The 22287-nt window shown below is 42.1% G+C and overlaps 1 protein-coding gene across 2 annotated transcripts; it reads left to right on the forward strand.

The window, feature by feature from the left end:
- The first annotated feature begins 51 nt into the window (after positions 1–51).
- Positions 52–18483, forward strand: zc3h4 (zinc finger CCCH-type containing 4). 2 transcript variants are annotated; one of them, XM_057839216.1, is made up of 14 exons: positions 52–409; positions 3641–3947; positions 4259–4366; positions 4440–4638; positions 6929–7074; positions 7151–7229; positions 7297–7430; positions 7601–7714; positions 7809–7920; positions 8002–8111; positions 12189–12655; positions 15290–15498; positions 15693–15878; positions 16028–18483. In XM_057839216.1, the coding sequence occupies exons 1-14, from the start codon at positions 333–335 to the stop codon at positions 17641–17643; spliced, it is 3864 nt and encodes a 1287-aa protein (XP_057695199.1). In that variant the 5' UTR covers positions 52–332; the 3' UTR covers positions 17644–18483. The 2 variants fall into 2 exon arrangements, with proteins under 2 accessions (XP_057695199.1, XP_057695200.1); XM_057839217.1 differs by having other exon boundaries at positions 53–409; positions 15293–15498.
- The last annotated feature ends 3804 nt before the right edge of the window (positions 18484–22287 follow it).

Consider the following 22287-nt stretch of genomic DNA (forward strand, 5'->3'; position numbering starts at 1 on the left):
TCCACGAATGCAGCATGAAAAGAACGTTCAGGTAGTGACGTCACCAACAAGAAGTCCCGCCCCGGTGTGTCAGAAGAAGACGGTCGGCCATTTTAAGTATATCAGTCGTCATTTCACATCGCATCAGTAGGACGGAAAGCGAACGTCTGGACTCAATTTCATCAAATTTCTCTTACAACTGTAGTGGAGAATTGCCTACTGCTCATGAACTTAAACTCAACTAAATTCCAAACCAAGTAGATCCTTGTGAAGTGACTCATAAGCCAGCAATTTCCAGTGTCGAGAGTTTGAATTTTTGGGCACCTCCATGTTAGCTAAGGGTTAGAGAGGAAATGGCTGTGGAAAGCATGACTGTCCATCCAAACTCCCCAACCAACCACGAACACAACAGTCTCCTGACTGACGAAAGGTCGAGTAATTCTACAATCATATTTCAATGAAAATATTTATTTGTCCTTTGTTTTTGTTTTTTTAACACAAAAAGCCCGGGGATACCTTTTTCCTTTTTTGTCAAAGAGGAATTCAAACTCGCCTGGAAAACGGGTAAAGAGGTAACTGACTTGTGCATTGACACGACGGCTCCAACTGGAAGGCCAAAATTACGTCGAAGAGAACGATTTCCCTTTATTTTATGACGTTATCTCACCTCGGCGGTGAAGTGCTCAACGCGGACACATATGACGAGGGAAAACAGGCCAAGATTCCTAAACACACTTTTATCTTTCGCCACAACTTCGACGAATGCTAACCCGTCGTGGAGTGGCTTAACCGCTTAGTTTCAGTCCCATCAAATTATTATTTTTTTTTTTCAAATTAATTTCCAGTGGATAATATTTTGACTTAAAAGTCGAAAATCAAACGTTAAAAGTGGGGCCCAATTCAACGGCTAATTTAGCCTGCTAACCTAGCCACGTTAGCTTCGTAACGGCTAACCGTACGAATGTTTTCTTATTTTTTATTTGTCGTAAGAATCCCCACTTAGACGCTCGCTGCTCCCCACGTCACATAGGTAAAACTATCAAACGACCTCCAAGTGTTTTAAGCACTTTATTAACACTACACGACATAAACGTCTTGCATAGATCAAGCCTACAAAGACAAACGTATCCCAACAAACGTCCCAGTGGTCAAAGTAGTTATGACTATTGTCTACCTTGAACCTGCCGAACATTTTTGTCAAGATTGGATTTTTTCTACGATGTCACCTTGATTACTTTGAAGGGCACGTTAGCTGCCAAGTAGATTTTTTCCCTACTTCTCCCCACCCCAAGATTGTGCTGTTTAACATGTCCTAATACTGTATGTATCAACGCTGTGTGTAAAATGTCTGCAAAGCATCCCAGAAGTCAAACACAAAAATAAGTTTGTAACCTAACCACTCAGTTGGCAAAGCGGCTGAATGTTTTAGTCAATCCAATTCCCAGCCCCCACAAATCCTACCAGTGACCCCAAAGTGTAAGGGGGAGGACTTTTTAATGCTTGTGTGTTCAAAATATGAAGAAGCCCTGTCACAGTAAGTATCCCCCACACCCCTTATTAATCAAGGCCCTTCTCTAATTGATTATGCCTTCTTGACAATTGTGCATGATCCATTGTGGAGAGGAAAACGTATAATTTTGTTGAGTTTTACTAGCTCGGTGTGTAACAGATAACTAATGTGGCATAATGAAGAAACGTGATGCTCTTTTGTTTTTGCTAATCCACAAAATAATCAGAATCCATTTGTCGAGCTGCGTTTGACATAGCGAGCTCAGGTCTCTTGGCAGAGTACAGAAAAGCCTGGTTAGGATGTTATTTGCACTTGAGTGTGTGTGATGGGAATGGGCTCGAGGGGTCGTAAAATATTTTTCTGTCAAGCTGTTGTTGGTGATCAAACTGGTTTAGGTTTTGTACAAACCAACTGCAAAATTATGTAGCCAAGATAGAAATGCCTGATAGGACCGATTCTGTTGTAAATGTTAACTGTTCCATCAGAAAAATAGAGGGTCAGTAGAAATGGTTGGATGGTGAAAATTGCTTTCATCACAAAAGGCGGAGTGAGACTTCAGTGTTTGACTTTACACTTACCTTACATGCTTATTTCTCCATTCATTTTGGATGAAAATTATTACTTTCCTCATAATGGGGTGGTTCATTCTGTGTTGTTACCTGCCCCGCGTCAAGCAAATAATGTGCCGATATAAGTTGCAGTTGTGACAAATGAGTTTTGTATTCTGTGTGGAAGTGGTGGTAATCAATGCTTGATCTCCCAATTGCCCCCTTTCTATTCCAGCACCTGCCTGCGGTGCATGAATTGCGTGCCCCCATAAATGTTAACTGTGTACAGTGGTGAGAAAAAGTTTGGGCTCTCCTGACAATTTGCATTATTTTCATTTTCCATTATTTTCATATATAAATAATTGAGTGTTTGGCTCAGCAACCTCATTTTAACACACACATATATAACTGATGAACAGTAACGTTTCATGCAGTAAATGCTTATTGAAGTACTGGAAGATGTGCAATGTGCATCAAAACAAAATTATACTGGTGCAAAACCTGTCAGATGGCTCTGTGTAGCCTTTCCTAAAACCATGACGTTGAAGAATCTTTTCATTCTGGTCAGAGCTGTTTTGAGACCCCCATGTTGCCACTCTTTGCTGGAGAGTCATAGATCACAATATGCAATAGGCCGTCTTAAATAAATTTTCTCATGGTTGTACCCATCATTCTATGACGTTCCAAGGCTTGATAAGAGCAAATTGAATTTTGGTTTCCAATTAACAATTAGGTTACAAGCATACGTGTCATAGAAATCTTTCCTAATTTTTCATCTATCAGCAGTATCTTTGTTCATGTTATGCTAGCGACCACACAGTCAGAGGCAAGCATTAAGACAGTGAAGGTGCAACTCGTCTGTCCACCTGTTGCCACCTATACTAGTACAACAGAATACTTGACTGTCACAAATTTCATACTGACTACGTCAATTGTGAGTAAATTTAGACAATGTCATTATTTATTAGGGATGTTCCGGATCTGATCACGTGATCGGAAATTGGGCCGATCGCGCCGTTTTTCAGAGGATCGGAATCGGATGAAAAGGATTGGGTTTTCAGTTAATTGTTTATAATTTTTTTTAGGGGATAAAAAGGAATAAAATAATCCAGAAATACAACGGCATTGCCAAAATAAACAATTATGCGTATTATACTATGCAACTCTCCCGGAAAAAGCGGAAGAGGAAGTAGTCTAAACAGTACAGTACTGTAGAGTGGAATTTTTTTTAAATTTAAAAAAAAAAAAAAAAACTTCTTCCGGATCGGGATTCGGTATCTGCAGATTCTCAAAGTCAGGTTTGACTCTGACATGGGTGCATAAATATGCGATCGGGGCATCCCTACTATTTTTGCTTTTTTTGACGTTTTTATCGGGTTGTATGCGGTGAGATTTCAACATTAGGTTTGCGTTATATTAAAATTTCGTTGCATGAATAAATGAAAAAAGTTGTATTGTTTGGTAGATTAGGTGAAATTTGTTCATGTCCTGTTGTACACCACACTGTATTGGATAGTTCCCTGTGGGTGATATTAGTTTGCATGAAATGCTTTCAAAAGTAAATATAGTGAAGTTAACTCATCTCCATGTTTTGTGCGTAAAGGCCAGAGGATGGAGAGCTGGAGGAGGGCGAGTTGGAGGATGATGGAGGTGAAGCTGAGATGCAGATGGGAGGCGACGCGTCCGCTGGAGGAGGAGGCGCAGAGGGGAGCGATGAAGTGGGAGGCGGTGACGGCGGCGCGGCAGGGGACGCCGGTGGCGGCGACCGTCCCCCTCGGACTCGGGAACGCAACGCTAGCAGTAACTCGGACGAGGAGCGCTCGCACCGACGCAAACGCAAGAGGAAGAAAGAGAGGGAACGCGAGCGGGAGAAGAGGCGTGCCAAGAAGAAACGCAAGTCGAAGCACAAGGTAAGAAGAAAGCTCAGTTTACAGCTGTTGCTGAGTACAGATACATTTTAAGCACCTTATAACATTTTTTAAAATGTTTTATGTTGGAAAGCTCTGGGCACACGTCTGAATGTAAAGCAGCGTTTCTCCCAGTAGTTTTCTTTATCTAATGGCAGCAGACTTTTTTTTTTTTTTTTTTTTAAGAATCATCTTTAGTAACACTCCATAGTCAGATTTCGCCTTTTTTTATTTTTAATTCAGAAATGGGAATTTACTCCTATCTGCTGTGATCGTCTAAATATTTTTCCCCACTTTAATATGTTCTTTCACAGCGCCACGCCTCCTCTGACGACGACTTCTCTGACTTAAGTGACGATTCCGACTATTCTCCCAACGAGAAGAGAAAGTACAGAGAGTACAGTCCCCAGTACCCTCCAACCGTAAGCCAACGAACAACACACATAGAACTCCGCGTCGGTCTGTCTCTTCATGTGATCGGGCTCTCTCCCCCAGTCTCGCGGTGGCTACGTTGGTTCCAAAAAGGGCGGCTACATGAAGATGGACAAGCAGGGCTACGGCGGCTACGATGACTACGAGGAGGACAACTACGAGGGGGAGGAGGAGCACGATATGGGTAGCGAGGAGTACGACGACTACGCCAAGGAGCTCAACATGTATCGCAAAGCCAAAGAGGGCGGGCGCGGGGGACGAGGTGGGTGTGCTAGGGATCCTAACTCTCCTGTTATGTCACCTCCCAAGGAGACGATAAGAACAATAGACAGAAAGCACCAAACAAGTTTTGGAGTCTGTCGGGCATCTCATTGAACTCATCGGCTGCCATTGACGGCGTTAGACATCCAATCTACTGTATGTTGACTGGGAGAGGCTAGTCTACCAGTCAAAATGGATTGAACCTCTAGCACCATCAAACAGTGAAAATTTACAGTCAGTTCTCTCAGTTTAAATGAATTGGACACATATCAACATGTCAACGGCAGGCAATGAGTTAAATACAATGGAATGAAATTTGAAAAGAAAAACTTTTAAGTGTTATTGAAGAATGGCCACAATGAGTATATTTCTGTTTTTATTTCAATTGAATGATTTTCCAAAAACATTTTTTATTTAGAATTTTATTCATAAAAATTATTAATAAATAAAAAATAATAAAAATGATTGATAATAAAAATGTTAATATTGTGGCCTACATGACCCTAAGGGCACTTTCACATTAGACCAATAGGACCAGGGTCCGGTTGGAGAGAAACCTCGCAACAACACTTGCAAATGACTTGTTGTCGTTCAGCATTCACACTGCGCCACCCGAATTGTCCCCCACACCTAATGCCTCCTGAAGAGGATCGGGGGGGGGCAATAGAAAAATGAAGCGTCTGGTGCAGGCATTTCTCAATACTGTAACAACGACCAGGAAGTGGCCAGCTTCGTCAGGTGTCTAATCCTTTCTTTTAGAAATTGTGCAACACAACACAGCTACTGTCCGCCGTAGGCGAGGCTAACAACAGCAGAACATAGAAATAAATAAAAAATAATAAAAATGATTGATAATAAAAATGTTAATATTGTGGCCTACATGACCCTAAGGGCACTTTCACATTAGACCAATAGGACCAGGGTCCGGTTGGAGAGAAACCTCGCAACAACACTTGCAAATGACTTGTTGTCGTTCAGCATTCACACTGCGCCACCCGAATTGTCCCCCACACCTAATGCCTCCTGAAGAGGATCGGGGGGGGGCAATAGAAAAATGAAGCGTCTGGTGCAGGCATTTCTCAATACTGTAACAACGACCAGGAAGTGGCCAGCTTCGTCAGGTGTCTAATCCTTTCTTTTAGAAATTGTGCAACACAACACAGCTACTGTCCGCCGTAGGCGAGGCTAACAACAGCAGAACATAGAAAGTATCCTGCACCTCTCTCAACTCTTAAACGATGCGTTCAGGAAAGGCGTGCAAAACACAACCGCCACATTTGAACACAATTCTGTGTATCAAATGCAACTACCTAGCGCAGCACAACAACATTTAGCCACGGTTAATCGTCTGTCCTCTTGCCATTGTTGATTCTTAATAGCGTGCACACATTACTTCCGCTTCCAAGGATGAGCTGCGTGTAGCGTCACAGCCTGGACGTAAAGTAGCAAAAGCGCACCTTGCTCCGGTTGCATTCACAAGTTAAGAAGGGCGCGCTTAAAGTGTAGCGAGACCCACGACTTTTGAACAGACCAGAGTTCCTTTGTTTGGTCCGAATTAGAGTACAGATGCGCATTCACATTTACAAAACTAGCAGACTAGCTGAGAAAAAGAAATCTGGTCTGTTTAAAACGGACCAAACAGTTCAAGTGTGAAAGTGCCCTGAATGTGATGTCCACACGTGTTGACACCAGATCTTTATGGGGTAAAGTTGTTGTTTGTTTTTTTTTGTTTAGTTGTTTTTTTTTTTTATTACAAAAAATTCCCCGATAAAGAGTTTAAAAACTGTTGAATGAAAGTAACGTAAAGAAAATGCAAAAAAAAAATTTCTGTATTTAAGTAAATACAATTTAGCTAATTAACTTGGCAGAGAAATGTTTTTTTTATATATATATATAATTGATTTATCCCAGACTTCTAGAAAAGTTGGCTAAAATGAGGCAAGGGATTTTGTTAAGTACTAAGCATTAGCAAATGTTAGTAAATGCGTCGTGGTGTGTTCAGTTCTTCTGTTGGTTGATGAGCAAACATGCAGCGGGTCATATTGACCTACATTATGTACACGATGATCAAGGAGGGCTAGAAAGTTGTTTTCCCGAAATGGAGGCTTTTATTATTATTAGTCAATCAATATAGGCACCATTCAAAGAAAGTAAATGATTGTTTTTTTTTTTTTTTTTTTTTGACGTTCTTTGTGAATAGTTGTTCATTGATGTCATGAATATTAAATCTGCTACGAACAAGGCTAAATAAGCTGACGTCACTACCCGGGACAATATTTTTGTTCCTACAGGTGGGCGTGGCCGCATGAGAAACATGAGAGGCCGCGGTGGAATGAGAGGCGGCCGTCGAGGAGGACGAGGAGGTAGCCGAGGAAGAGGAGGGAGAAGCGGAAAGATGGGCGATGAAGATGGAGATGGTTACGTGGAGGAAATGGAGGTGAGGTCTTTTGACACGTGACGATTTTGTTCTGGATGAAAGGAAGGTCTGAGTTCATCTCTTTGTTCCTCTCCAGTATGACGACGACTATGACAACATGGTTGAAGACGACTATGATGACTATCAGTACAAAAAGTCCAAAGAGAGAGGAAGAGGTAAGTCCATTCCTCCTCCTCCATTTTACCTGCCGCCGCTGATCCTTGTGTTTTGGTCGCTCTGCAGGCAGAGGCGGGCGCGGAAGAGGTCGAGGCAAAGGAGGACGCGGCATGATGAGAGGAGGCAAAATGAGAAGTCGTGGACGAGGGCGAGGGGACATGGGCCATGACGACGATAACAATGGAGACATGGACAATGGGGTATGGTTGCAATTTATTTCAATCTTGTCACATTTCCGGTTTTCCGCTGTTGGTTTACTTCTGATAAAATGCATAATTTAGTTATTCATGAAGCAGTGTTTTCTATTCTAGTCTTTCTTCTTGGACTCTTACTTACATTTTTGAATGGGTGCGTTGGTATTTTTTTAAAGGACGGAGGAGGGGATGCAGGAGGAGGAATGGGCAAGAGGAATCAAAATGAAAAGTACCAGGATAAGAAAGGAAAAGCCATCTGCAAGTATTACATTGAAGGCAGATGTACTTGGGTGAGCTCAGAACATTTAAGAATATTGCTTTAATCATCTTATATGCTTGAGTACATTAAGTAGTATCATTCATACTTCTTTGTTCATTTACTAGGGTGACCACTGCAACTTTAGCCATGACATCGAATTGCCCAAGAAGAAGGAACTGTGCAAGTTTTACATCACGGGCTACTGCGCTCGAGCCGACCACTGCCCTTACATGCATGATATCCTTTCACCGCCTTTGATAACTTTTAATATCACAAGATTGTAGGCTTTGTGCGTTATTTCCTTAACGACAACTCCACGCGAATTCCCTTGCAAGCTGTTCCACACTACAGGCAATTGCGTCAACGGCGACGAGTGCATGTTCTCCCACGACAACCTTAATGACGACACCCAGGAACTGCTCAATAAGGTCTGGCTCCTCATTAAACAAGGATATTTTTTTTTGTTTTTTTTAATTATAGCGAAGTCTTCTTGTAAGCATTACTTTTGTACTAATTAAGCTCTTAAAATCAGCTCAATCTAGTTATTTTGACGTAAGATTGTGTCTAAGCAATAGTTTGATGTTTTTTAAGAACATTATCGTATTTTCAGGATCTAAGTCACACCAGCCAAAATAATATGCACAAATGAGGAAAAAAACAACTCGCACTGAAGTACAAGTATGAATTTTAGGGGTGAATTTTATTATATCAGAGACCAAGAACAAACATTGAAGAACAGGCTAAATAAGCATCTGTTAATGTAACATATTAACAGTGATTTATGCAGATAACTACAGTCCATATGACAAATCATACAGTGTTGTTAATAACGGCGTTAGAATATAATGGTGGTACTAACGGCATTATTTTCTTCAGTAGTGAGTAATCTAATTAATTTTCTCATCTTGGCAACGTCGTTACTGTACTGAGGCGGCAAAGGCGTGTGTTTCTATGCGTTACGATGTTGGTTGACTGACGCGAGAAAAGTCTGAAAAAGACGCAGAGCAGGAGTGGGGTGGAGGCAAGGGAGTGTGACGCCGTTGCAAACGCGATGCTACTATGCTAGGTGGCTCCAATAATACCTGACTGTAGCCAATGGCCTACAAACTACGCCCACATGATCCTTCGGTAGATATCACATATATACAGAATTAGATGCAAATGACAGACACGGCGACATTAGCAACATGTATAATAAAGAACTAGATGCGTTAGTAAACAGCTGCCGTCTTAAAGCAGTAGACTTCTCAGGAATGCTCTGTTTTAGAGAACCTTCCTAGCGAACCTAAGTAACTTTTTATCTAAAATGCTCCTAAATCGGCAAAACTTAAATCTTTCTTTAAATGATGAAAGAGTTTTAAAACTTACACATGTCGAAAATAGACAGAAGGGAACTGATGCAGTAACGGGAGCAATTTTAACAACTTTAACGGTTGATTCACAACATTAACCCCTTATTGCCAAATGTATCACATTTGATACACTTAAGAATTTCATGATTCAGAATGTTGAAATATCTTCCCTCAAAAAAAAAATGATGGATGCAAGTGAACTCATGCATCTGCAGGTTCCATGGGGAAAAAACAGGATTTTGCTAGGGTTATAGATATTAGAGCGCTTATTACACATTTTTTTTTTCTTTTTTACAAATTTGAAAAAAAGGTTTCATTAAGACCTTATTTTTCAAATTTTGTGATTCTCTGACAATTGCTTCATATTGCTGGCATTAAAGGGTAAAAATGATTTCCACACATAGCAAAGGTTACTATCTAATTATCGCAATATCCGCAATACCCCTGTGTAGGCCTGTTGCGATAACAAATTTTAGTGTGCGATAATTTATCTCATAAATTATTGCGATATGCGATATTATTGCGCCCCCCCCCAATTTTTTTTTTAAACCAATTTACAATGACACAGTAAGAATACAGTATACCAGTATATTAATAGATCAAGTACACCCATTTTAACACGATAAATATTTACTCTTAAATTCAAAAATACTTGAATACTATAAGGAATCACAACTGAAAACAATAGACCATGCCTCTTAAGTAATAGACAACAATATTAATACCGCACAGAAACAGAATAAATAAAATGTGTTTTTCAAGAAAAAAATAATAAAATTGCACTTAGGCAAATGAAAAATTTTGCCTTCATAGCTTCTGCAATGGGGTTCCATAGGGATGCAATGTTTATAGTTAAGTCACGGTTCAGTACGATTTTCCATACGGGGGACACAATTTTCAATCCGATTCAATACATTTAATGCTCTGGAAAAAAAATAACAATAGTATTTTTTTTTTTTTTTTTTTTTAATTGCCATCATATAAACATGCATTTTAGAGCATAATATTTATGTGCTTACGTCTTACTGATCTGAAGAAATTTTGTATAAAAGTGCTGAGAACAATCTTTACTGTTTGTAAAGTGAAGCGGGGCACACTGTTGATTGCTACAGCTCTCTTAGCAGCTAGGTTTACAACATGAGCAAGACCTATTTGTGGTCCGAATCCATCTGTGTCACGTACTGAATTAACAATATTTGCAGCATTATCTTTCGTAACTGGTATGGATTAATTTGGCCTTCTTAACTTCCATTCAGTCATGAAGGTTTATAATTAATCGATGTAGTATATGGACTACGTGTCCCATAATCACTCTGGGCTCACGTAGCCAATGGCATGGGACGTAGCACATCTAGTTTACCATTTCATGATATCTAGTGTGTGTGCACGCATTAAAAAAGTTAGCAAACGCCACAAAAGTCACGTCTGCTCATTACTGCACAACACCAGCATATGACAATCGAGTTTCAGAAACAGGACAAGCAACAATGTTTTGGCGGACTTCGTTGTAAATATCCGGTGTTGTGCCGAAAAATAGCCGCCCCACGTGAAATGTCACCCCTGACGGAAGCGGCCACACGTCAACAACACCGGAGCGCCGCAGATGGTCCGCAGTCAAACCGAAGCACTGACGCTGCCGGTAGGTTATACGTTGAACAGTAGGATATCACGGAAACGATTGGTTCCGGCGCTATTTTTTTGCCGGACCTGGAACGAAGATGCATTTTGCAGAGTTGGTAACAAGGAATCCGAACTTTTAACAGCACGTCTGCCGCACGCGCGCACGCGAGGCGATAAATTGCAGTGTAAAAATTACCGCCTTCATTTTTATTTATCGTGCGATAAATGGAATTATTGCAAATTGCGACAGGCTTACCCCTGTGTCTAGTTAAGTTTAGGGTAAAGAATTGGGCTAGGGCCAATTGTCCCCAAAACCCTTTAAACTTCACATTGTGTTACCTGTTTTTTTTTTTTTTTTTTTTTTGGGGGGGGGGGGGGGGGGTTTTGGGAGAAAAAAAACATGAAAATGATCACCAGTTACTTTGCCAAGTAACTAATTACTGCTACATTCAGGTAAGTGAGTTACTAACGCAATTACTTTTTGGGAGAAGTAATTTGTTAGTTATCACAATACCCGCAATACCCCTGTGTCTAGTTAAGTTTAGGGTAAAGAATTGGGCTAGGGCCAATTGTCCCCAAAAGCCTTTAAACTTCACATTGTGTTACCTGTTTTTTTTTTTTTTTTTTTTTTTTTAATGGAGAAAAAAAAAAACATGAAAATTATCACCAGTTACTTTGCCAAGTAACTAATTACTGCTACATTCAGGTAAGTGAGTTACTAACGCAATTACTTTTTGGGAGAAGTAATTTGTTAGTTATCACAATACCCGCAATACCCCTGTGTCTAGTTAAGTTTAGGGTAAAGAATTGGGCTAGGGCCAATTGTCCCCAAAAGCCTTTAAACTTCACATTGTGTTACCTGTTTTTTTTTTTTTTTTTTTTTTTTAATGGAGAAAAAAAAAAACATGAAAATTATCACCAGTTACTTTGCCAAGTAACTAATTACTGTTATATTCAGGTAACTGAGTTACTAACGCAATTACTTTTTGGGAGAAGTAATTTGTAACCAATTAATTTTTTAATGTAAGATTAATAACACTGAAATCATAACATCTGTATTAAACAGTCAAATTGTGTGGGGGGGGGCGTGTGCATGTAGACCAGAAAATACCATAATTTGGCACGATAAGCCACAAGATGGCGGCAAAGAAATACTTTTGTTTTTTTATTACTAAATCAAGTTTGTGATTTTTTTTTTTTTACAGCAAATTGCAGAGGAGTTTAAAAAAATGAAAATGTACATTTTGGAATGCTGAATTGCAAGTATTCTGGGGTTCATTGTATACACTAAATACTGTATATTTGTAGACAAATTCCATTGATTTTGTTTTGAGCCTGAAAACAATGGGAATGTGTTACTACTAGCTACGAGCCTACTGTAGCTTTGTGGCAAAGTCTAAATTAAAACATGTATGTTTTGTAAAAACCATATCAAAATTTTTTATTCTACAGCAAACCAATAGGTCTGAATTTTAATACTTATGGTGCAGAGATGAACTAGTAATGATATTTTCTGTGTTGTTGTGGTTTCAGATGCTAGCTGAGGATGCAGAGGCTGGGGCAGAGGATGAGAAGGAGGTGGAGGAACTGAAAAAGCAGGGAATTAACCCTCTGCCCAAACCCCCGCCCGGCGTGGGCCTCCTTCCCACTCCTCCTCGCCCGACACCCGTCGAAGTCAATGCCGGAGCGGGGGATTTCGGAGGCCCCGCATCTGGTGATTTTGGGGGAATCCCAGCTGCCAATTCGGCACCCATCGCCACCAAGGTTTCCCCCATTGGGGCCGGGCAGATACCTTCTCCCAACTCCTGTGGTGGTGGTCCTCCACTACAAAATCCGGATGGAGCTTCTTACCAAGGAGCACCCCTAAATCCCAGTGGACCCTCCCCTCACATGGGCTCTCCACCTGCTGCTGGTGGAGGCGGTGGCGGAAAGAAGATCCCGTCTTTGTTTGAGATCAAAGTGCAGCCCACCGGACAACTCGCTCATAAACTGGCTGTCAAGTGAGTCTACGTAAATTTACTTCACCAGTCATGGGTAGAGAAACTATGTTGGGGCAGTTGTCATGGAAAGTAGACAAAATGGGATTAAGGAGTTTGATGTAATATAAAATTGCCTTAGTTACAGACAGAGGTAGAAGCAGACGGTTTACTTGAGTGTTTCTTTTTACGCTCAATGATTGGGCAGATGGTACAGATACAAGTATTTGTGAACAAGCAATTAATAGCACTGGGGAAACCATTTTTTGTTGTTTTAGGTATGACAGTTTAACGAATTGTGGGGTGAGAAACCTAAAACTGATCTCGCTTTTTCTCCAAAACCTCAGTTTTTTTCACTCTATGACCCCGCGTTTTTAAATATGAAATACCCAATACTTAAAGGTACTTTATGGAATTTTTCGAATTAATTTGAAATACTTTTCTATTCCATGCATGTTCCACCAATGCACTGATGATTACACAGATCTCTGGCATTTTAACGGTGATTGCCCCAAAAAGCCCTTTTTTTCCCCCCTTCTTTAGAGTGTTTTCGGAACACACTAGACGAACACATGCTTGTGCACGTCCATACGCGTACTTACACCAGCAGCGCTTTTTCACCAATTCTCCACCTTGACAAAAACACTTTTCTAACCCACTTAAGACTTGCCAATAACAGTAAACAATCACGTTTCCTGTTTTTACATTTCTGTTGATGAGTTGATGGGCTAATGGTGTACCGCACGCAGGCTATTTTTAGACCGTGACGTCGCATCGTAAAGCGGAAGTAAAGCCGAAGTGGGACATTATAGGCCCGCCCTCGCATAGACAGAACGTAATTAGTGCTACTTTTCTCTGGTAATCTTTCAAAAACGAACATGCCGATCACGCATTGCTTTTTTGGAACTTGTAGAAACAACTCTAGACATTACGACACATGAAGGATGTTTTCTTCATACGTATCCTGAAACCAAAAACTCGGGAGGAAAAAATGTGACGTGAAAAGAATTACAATGGTATCTGACTGCCACTGTTACCGTTTGTTATATATATACATATATATATATATATATATATATATATATATATATATATATATATATATATATATATATATATAAACTTTAGTAAGGGGGAAGTGTAAATAAATTATAGGATTAAGATGTGTTATCAATGAAAAAACATTAAAAGTGTTCGTTGGCTGTCACTGAGTAGCATTTGCGATCGCTACACAAAGCTAACTAAATTAAACCCCCAAGAACGGTAAGAGACGTAGGACCACCAGAGGATATATAAGAAAGACAGGGCTGATGGTAAAGGATAGTTTGTTGAAACAGGAGAATGTCATTGTCAGTTGCGTCGATTAAAAAAGCTAAAGCTATGCTTAGGTCGGCTCGTTTTTTTCGATTTTGTCAGCCTTCGACACTAAAGCCATCTCTTTAACTGAACATTTTTATGTTCTTCCACATCTTTGCCAGTCAATTTGGCACCAGGCACATCATTTTCGGAGAGAATTGGTCGGTTTAGCTCTGTAAACATCTCCTTCGTACACCATTTCCATTCATTTCCTATTAGGGACAAACGGTGGCTTGTCCCTACTTAGCAACAGTAGCTAGTGTCATGAATATTAATGAGCGGAAGTGACGTGTTGCTTGTGGTACGCCATTGGTCATTGCTTTATTTTCGTGCTCGTACTTTCGCGCCATGTACGAGCTTAACACAGGCTGTAGTTACTAGAGGTGTGCAAAATTTCCGATTCTTAGATTATTCGCGATTCGGCCGTCGAAGATTCGAGAACGATTCGCAAACATCCAAATTCCGATTATTGAAATATGTCAAGTAAAGCAGAAGTAAAACACACTCAGCGCGCCGCGTGGTCTTCGGGACGCAATGAGGAACGGAGTGAGAGTAGCTAAACATCATGCTTGTCATTACCCGGCCCCTCGGGTAATGCCAATGCTCAACTCATGGCTCTAGCTCAACTCATGCTGCGAGATAAAAAAAACAACATACTTGACTGCTGCCGAAAGCTGCTACAAAGTACGTCCACAATACATAATGTTAAGGTAGATATCATATTTATATAGGACTAGATGTAGAATAGACTCTGTGGCGATAGCAGCACATGTAGAGAAAGCTAGATGTGAGCGTTAGTAAACGGCCGCCAACTTTAGATTGACAACATTAAATTAATTGAATGTAGTTTAAAGCTGCTGATACAGAATGGGGATTTGAGTATATTATTTATTGTTTTTAACTATTGACTTGATACTGAAATAGTCCTTTATTTATGCCTGCGAGGCTTTTTTTTTTTTTTTTTTTAACAGTTTTTGTAACTAAAGTACAAAACATTAGCAGCTAATAGCGGGGGGGGGGGTCATCAATAATCGATTTATAATCGAATCGTAGCCTCTGAATCGTAATCGAATCGTTAGGTGCCCAAAGATTCCCACCTCTAGTATTTACGCCCTACGCTGGAGGTGGCAGTCTCAAGTAAAAAAGTGACAAACTCCCATATGGCATCTATAGCGCACCCAAAAATTTGTTTAAAAAATACTGCCGTCTCTTTTGTGCAGTGTAGTTTATTGTCCTTAATACGTTACTGTTCTGTAGTTTAATATAATTTTTCCATTTTCTAACGGCATTAATTCTCCCCAGAAGTCAGCCTCCCGGCAACAGCCAGGCAGCGACCCCAGGAACTGGCGCACCAGGAGCAGCGCAGTCCGGCTTCCCCACCGAGAGCATGGGAACATTCGCATCTGGTGATTGTCCTCCTCACGGGGGCGCCTTGCAGCAACCTCAGAGTGGAGGGAACTACACTTTCTTCAATCAAGAGGGAATGAAGATGGAAGGAGCGGTGGAAGAGGGTGAGAGACATCACAAAAAAGGATTTGAGTCTTGGCTTTTTTTTTTTTTTTAATTTGTAATAATCAAGTATTAATATTTTCCTCTAAAAGAAAATGAAAATTACACTGAAAGCAAAACTCAGTCCTAGTTAAAGAAAGTTTTCGTTTGCGGCGGTCTCATTTCACTGTCTTTCTTGGTGACAACTACCAAATAGGTGCTGGCAAGTTAATCAGTCAGGAGGACGCCGCCAACGGTACCAATCAGGGAGGAATTTCTGTCTCGGATCTCCTGCCGCCAGCACAGCGCGTCCTGTTCATGAGAATTCAGCAGAAGCAACAGGAGGAGGAGGAGCGGGCCCGGCGCATGGATGGAACCATTGAGAAGAGCAGAGACACCGAGGGTGAACATTTATCATCATCATTGCCATTCATCTTCAATAATATTCTTGTGGTTTAAAAAAAAAAAAAAAAAGGGAAGAACCTGAGAATTTGTGTCACTACATCAAACCCTACTTTTCTAGTTGCCTGATAGATTCTGTGTGCTTTCCAGGTGACTCTGGCAATTGGTACTCCAGCGAGGATGAGGACGGTGGCGGCAGCGTTACATCCATCCTGAAGACACTCCGGCAGCAGACGCAGGCTCCTCCAAAGCCTGAACCGCCGAGCGACCCTCGTCTCCAGAAGGCTGTCAACCCCCCTACACGGCCCGCCGACCCACGCCTGGCCCGCGACCCACGTCTGGCACGCGCCATCGAAGCCGACCTGATACCGCCTGCGCCCTCATCGGGCCCACCGGCAGACCCACGATTAGCCCGATTGGCAGCTACCTCGGCGGGGTCTGCCACCCACCAAGCCTCCACCCCCAAACCGGAGCCTCCCCTGATCTACAAACCCCCACCCCTCACAGCACCAGCAGCGGAGGAGGAGGAGACAGAGAGAGTTCTACGAGAGAAACCGGTCCCCATCCCTCTGGACCCCCTCATGGGAATGGCGCTTAGGGACCCCCGCTCCCAGCTGCAACAATTTAGTCACATCAAGAAGGACATTGTTTTCCACATGCCCGCATTCTCTAAAACCATCACCTGGTCCCCCGAGGACCTCCTCCCATTACCCCTTCCCAAACAGGACTTTCTTCCTCTGCCCCCAGGCATTCCTCCGGTTTCCTCCCTCGACCCACGTCTGTCCCGTGTCGTCCACTCACAGTCTCCTCCCGTAGTGCCGCCCCCCTCCTTAGATCCCACCGTCCCTACGCCATCCTCCACCCTACCAGACTTTGAACTTCTGTCTCGCATCCTAAAGACGGTCAGTTCCAGCCCGTCCCACTCCATGTCCCCTCCGCTGGCGCCCACCCCTGCTACCCCAATGGCACTTCTGAGTCAACCTCCCCCTCTTCCTTCCACTCCATCAGAAAAGCCTATGGACCCCCGAATGGCGCGGAAAGCCCCCTCAGATCCGCGCCTCCAGCCACAGAAATCTGCTCTAAAGCAGCCGTCGGAACCTCTGGCCCCGCCCCCCGAATCCTCATCCTCTTTGGGGTCTGCGCCGGGATCCCCGCCCCCCTCCATTGCCCCTTACGATCCCAGGCTCCTCTCTTCTGGCGGGTCTGGACGCAGCGCTGTGCCCAGCGCACCAGGGGGCACCAACGTCTTGAGCAACATCAGTTTGTATGACCCTCGGACTAACAAACCTGGAAGCCCTGGCACCGCCGGCGGCCCCAACAACTCCCCAAACTCGGAGTCTCGTTCCGGCGAGCCGTCTACGGGCAAAGCAAAACCCAAGGAGCCCTTGTTTGTGCGCAAATCTGCGCTGGACCAACCCGAACCGGAAAAAAGCGCCGAGCAGGGCACCGACCGGTACAACAGCTACAACAGACCCCGACCTAAACCTGCACCTTCGCCCAACTCCGCCGCCCAGAGTGGACTCCCCACCGGGGCCCCGGCAACTCCTGGAGCACCTGCTGAACAACCTCCCGCTGGTGTCCACAACCTGCCCGTGTCCACCCTTTTCGGGGTGGTGAAGCAGGCCGGTAAGCCCGGGGGAACCAGCAGTCCATTTGGGGGGAACAGCCCGGCCCAGACGGAGCAACCCACCGCCGAGCAGGACAACGGATCACTCAAGGACGTTTTCAAGGGATTTGATCCAACCGCGTCGCCCTTCTGCCAATGACGGCAGTCGACTCCTGACATTTTGCTGATCCAACATGGACGCACTGCATAAGCGCGAAAAGACTTTGGGGGGACATGGGAGAATTTAAATGTCTATTTTATAGAGAGGAATTGTATAAGTGTGGACAGAAGAGACAGCGTTTTAGCATCCACTCGTTACCTCACTCATCTCACCTCCAACTAGAGCATTGAATAATGGTGGAATTAAAGTTTTCATCATTTGTCTTATGGTATGATTAACACAACAGCACCACTGCCTGCCGTTCTACAAGCAGCTTTGTTTCCTTTTTTGAATATTTATTTTTCTACTTCCATGCACTGTCCCCCCAAGGAGGGCCCAGTTTTTAATGTTCATCACCTTATCTGTTTCATTGAGGTTCTTTTCCATCACTATCCTCCCCATTCATGTTGCTCTGTTTCCTGAGAAATCAGTTCAGAGTGGGAACGTCCACGTTGCGTCACTGGCGTTCTTGATGGCGGCGTGACAATCACAAACGTTTTACTCGCCACCCAGAAGGTTTCTTGAGAGGCCAGAGGTTCGAGACCACCTCCATCAGACAAGACCCTCTTTTGTAAAAAAGAAAAATGTTCCTTTTAATTTATTTTTATACTTAAAAATGATTTCCACGTATTTGTCGTTTGTTGTTTTAACACAGTGTATTTTTTTTATTAGGTTATGTCATTCAATGCACATTATTTTCCTTTTGGGCTTTGTAAATCTGCTTTCATTTCTTTGCAATAACAATATCCATTTGAGCCATTTCTTGTCTGTTGTAATGAAGGGGTTGACTTTTCTAACTGTACAATATAGGTGAGTATTTGAAATAAAAACATCAACCATATACAATACTGCTACCTGTCCCTCCAGTTTTTTTTTTTATCATGAATTGACAGAGGTATTTATAATGATTTTTATGTATATAATTTTTTTTTCGTTCTGAATGCTCAATCGTTTTCCACAGGCACCTTCAGGGATCTGTGTTGCGGTGTGCAGCCAACTTCCTGTTCTCACTGCGAGCCATAGCCGCCACTTCCCGTTTCCCGCTGAATACTAGTCGGGCTGGCTCCAGTGGGACCGGTGAGTGCACCTCCGAGATTTCCTCTCACTAATGTGCACCCGCCTATGTAAAACTGTACATACAGTCACTGGACGTGACAGTGGGTAGCTAAATTTAGAGTATTCAATCAATCTAAACTGACTCCGCATGAGAGGAGGGAAGAATACACCCTAAACTGGCTGCCATCCAATGGCGGGACAAAATGGTGCCACAATTAATTACCCTATTTATTTGGTGAGGGAAGCAGAGTCCTTTCACTAGTAGAGCGGTTCTGAAAGTATGGTCCGTGTACCAACAGTGGTACATATACTCCCGCTAGTACATAGGTGTCTTAAGTTACATCTCAGGGTCCAGTTTTTATTTGCCTGCTGCTAGTTATGAAAATTACATTGAATATGGTCAGCACAGGAAACTTGAGTTGCAAATTTGATGACTCACAACTTGACTCGGGCTTAAAGAAGAAAAAACAGACTCGGACTTGAATCGCTTGAGCTTGGATTGTCTGAGGCTCGACTTGACTAGTGAGACAATGACTCGGAAAAACTTGGTTCGTAGATTGGTTCCCACTTGCTAGTGATCTGCTTGGAACAGCTTAATGATGGTTTATTCCCTGCAGACGACTGCATGGTTTTATTTACATTGACAGTAAGGTTGCCCTCTAAGATAAACAAGTGCATTGTGGGTCTGCTAAGGAACAATGGCGAAGGCCTTAACTTTTGACCTGACTCGACTCGACAACCTTTTGACCTGACTCGACCAGTCTTTACAACCTTGTGACTCGACTCGACTTGACCTTGTTTACTGGGCTTGACTTGCCTACAACAGGTAACACTCGGGACTTGTGACTCAGATCATAGAGACTCGTGCAATTGTCTGGCTGCTTTAGCCTATATTCTGTTGCACTTTCAGTTTCAGCGCCAGATAGAGCTTGTCACTGAGAATGCCTCTTAGTTAGCTCAGGAGTCATAATCTGACATGTTAAAATCAATGGATGGAAATGTTGAATTTCAGTACTGTATTTTGATTTACATAAACATATACAAAAAATAATAATTCAATGTGATAAATTGACCAAACTTGTTTATGACTTTCTGAACTTTTTTTTTTTTTTTTTTGCTGCCTGTGCATTTTTCTTTGTTCTGCAAAGTTTATTCCCGTAGTGTAAAAAAATATATATGTACAGTGTATCACAAAAGTGAGTACACCCCTCGCATTTCTGCTGATATTTAAGTATATCTTTTCAGAGGACAACACTGACAAAATGACACTTTGACACAATGAAAAGTAGTCTGTGTGCAGTTTATATAATAAGAGTTAATTTATTTTCCCCTCAAAATAACTCAAAATATAGCCATTAATATTTAAACCCCTGGCAACAAAAGTGAGTACACCGTTTAGTGAAAATTGTCAATATTAACATACTAGTACAACATGTCAACTGTCAATATTTTGTGTGGCCGCCACTATTTCACAGTACATGTTGGAGTTCATGTTTACCTCAATAGAATGTAACTCTCCAATGCCTGCAGCACTCATGCAGCCCCAGACCATGACATTCCCACCATCATGCTTGACTGTAGGCATGACACACTTATCTTTGCACTCCTCACCTGGTCGCCACCACACATGCTTGAGACGATTGGAACCAAACAAATTAATCTTTGTCTCATCAAACCATAGGACATGGTTCCATTAATCCATGTGCTTTGTTGACATGTCTTCAGCAAACTGTTTGCGGGCTTTCTTGCATACCATCTTCAGAAGAGGCTTCCTCCTGGGGTGACAGCCATGCACACCAATTTGATGTAGAGTGCGGCGTATGGTCTGAGCAACTAACAGGCTGACCCCCCACCTCTTCAATCTCTGCAGCAATGCTAACAGCACTCCTGCGATTATCTTTCAAAGAAAGCATTTGGATGTTATGCTCAGCACGTGCGCTCAGCTTCTTTGAACGACTAACCCAAGGCCTGTTCTGAGTGGACCCTACTGTTTTAAAACGCTGGATGATCTTAGTCACTGTGCTGCAGCTCAGTTTCAGAATGTTGGCAACCTTCTTGTAGCTTTGGCCATCTTCATGTAGCGCAACAAAACGTCTTTTAAGATTCTCAGAGTTTTGCCATGTGGTGCCATGCTGGAACTATCAGTGACCAGCTACAATCTGCACTACAAATTCGACCAAACCTGCTTCCTATGCACACCTGGACCTAGTAAGACCAACGAGTCACATGACATTTTGGAGGGAAAATGACAAGCAGTACTCAATTTGGACATTTAGGCATGTAGTTTCTAAGGGGTGTACTCACTTTTGTTGCCAAGGGTTTAGATATTAATGGATATATTTTAAGTTATTTTGAGGGGAAAATAAATTAACTGCATTACATAATCTGCACACAGACTACTTTTCATTGTGTCAAAGTGTCATTTTGTCAGTGTTGTCCCATGAAAAGATATATATATATCTGCAGAAATGTGAGGGGTATACTCACTTTTGTGATACACTGTACATCAGGCTTCCCGCGGGGGTTTAAAAAGTCTTCAAAGCATTGAATTTACGATTTTGGAAATAATACCTTAAAAAGTCTTGAAAAAGTATTGAATTTTCATATCGCGGTTTTAAAATTTATGATATAATTTATCCGTGTCTCATTTGTCCTCAAAAGTGTCATTTGTCACTTTGAATAAATAACATAGCCCATAAAAGCCAAAATAAATAATAAAATAGCCTAAAAATAAATAAACGGGGTAGAGGAGCCAATCATTGAGAACGCAACGCAGCCTTGGGTCAAAAAAATTGCAAGCACTGATGGATTATGGGATATTGTGTAGTTCTTTCAACACTCACTGAAAGATGACTACAAATATGGCTGCTTCAATTTGGTGTGCTGTGCGACCAGCTGAAAAAGACACTATTATTATACAGATCGATGTCACTATTGCTCCTGCTAGCTCCTATTGACTTTCATTCACGTCTTGTCCCCATCACGGGATTAATAAAATTATTAATCCCATCCCTTGGGATTCCTGTGTGAATCCCGTGTCACGATAGAAGTCCCGATAAGATGTAATGATCTACACGACATAGACGCAGATATTTTTTGTTTTTACACCTAATCTAAAAAACAACTGTTAGGGATGTCCCGGATCCGTTTTGTACATATGGCTGTGATACAGGTATGAAGTTTTTTTTTTTTTAATGCCTTAATTAGGTCTTAAAAAGTCTTAAATGTAATTTGAGGAAACCTGTAGGAACCCTGATATAAACAAACCATTATTTTGTTTCTTGTAGACATTTCAACTAGGAAGGACGGCATTGCGTGATCATGTTTCATGATCGCTGACAACCCCCCTGTCAAATTGGATTGGACGTTTTATCGCCGTCATTGGTAACCAATGAATGGTCAATACTTAAAAATCCGATCTTTTTACCCAATTCTGTTCCTCTGACAATGACGTGATTGGGTCGGATTTCCGATCACCTGAACGGATCCGGGACATCACTAACAGTTGTTTTAAACTCATTGGCCGCCACTGACAGCAATAGGCGTCCCCAACCATGACAAAAAGAGCCCGATGACTGGACGTTAATC

Source organism: Corythoichthys intestinalis, chromosome 6 (genome assembly GCF_030265065.1).
Source record: "Corythoichthys intestinalis isolate RoL2023-P3 chromosome 6, ASM3026506v1, whole genome shotgun sequence".
NCBI classification, from domain to species: Eukaryota; Metazoa; Chordata; class Actinopteri; order Syngnathiformes; family Syngnathidae; genus Corythoichthys; species Corythoichthys intestinalis.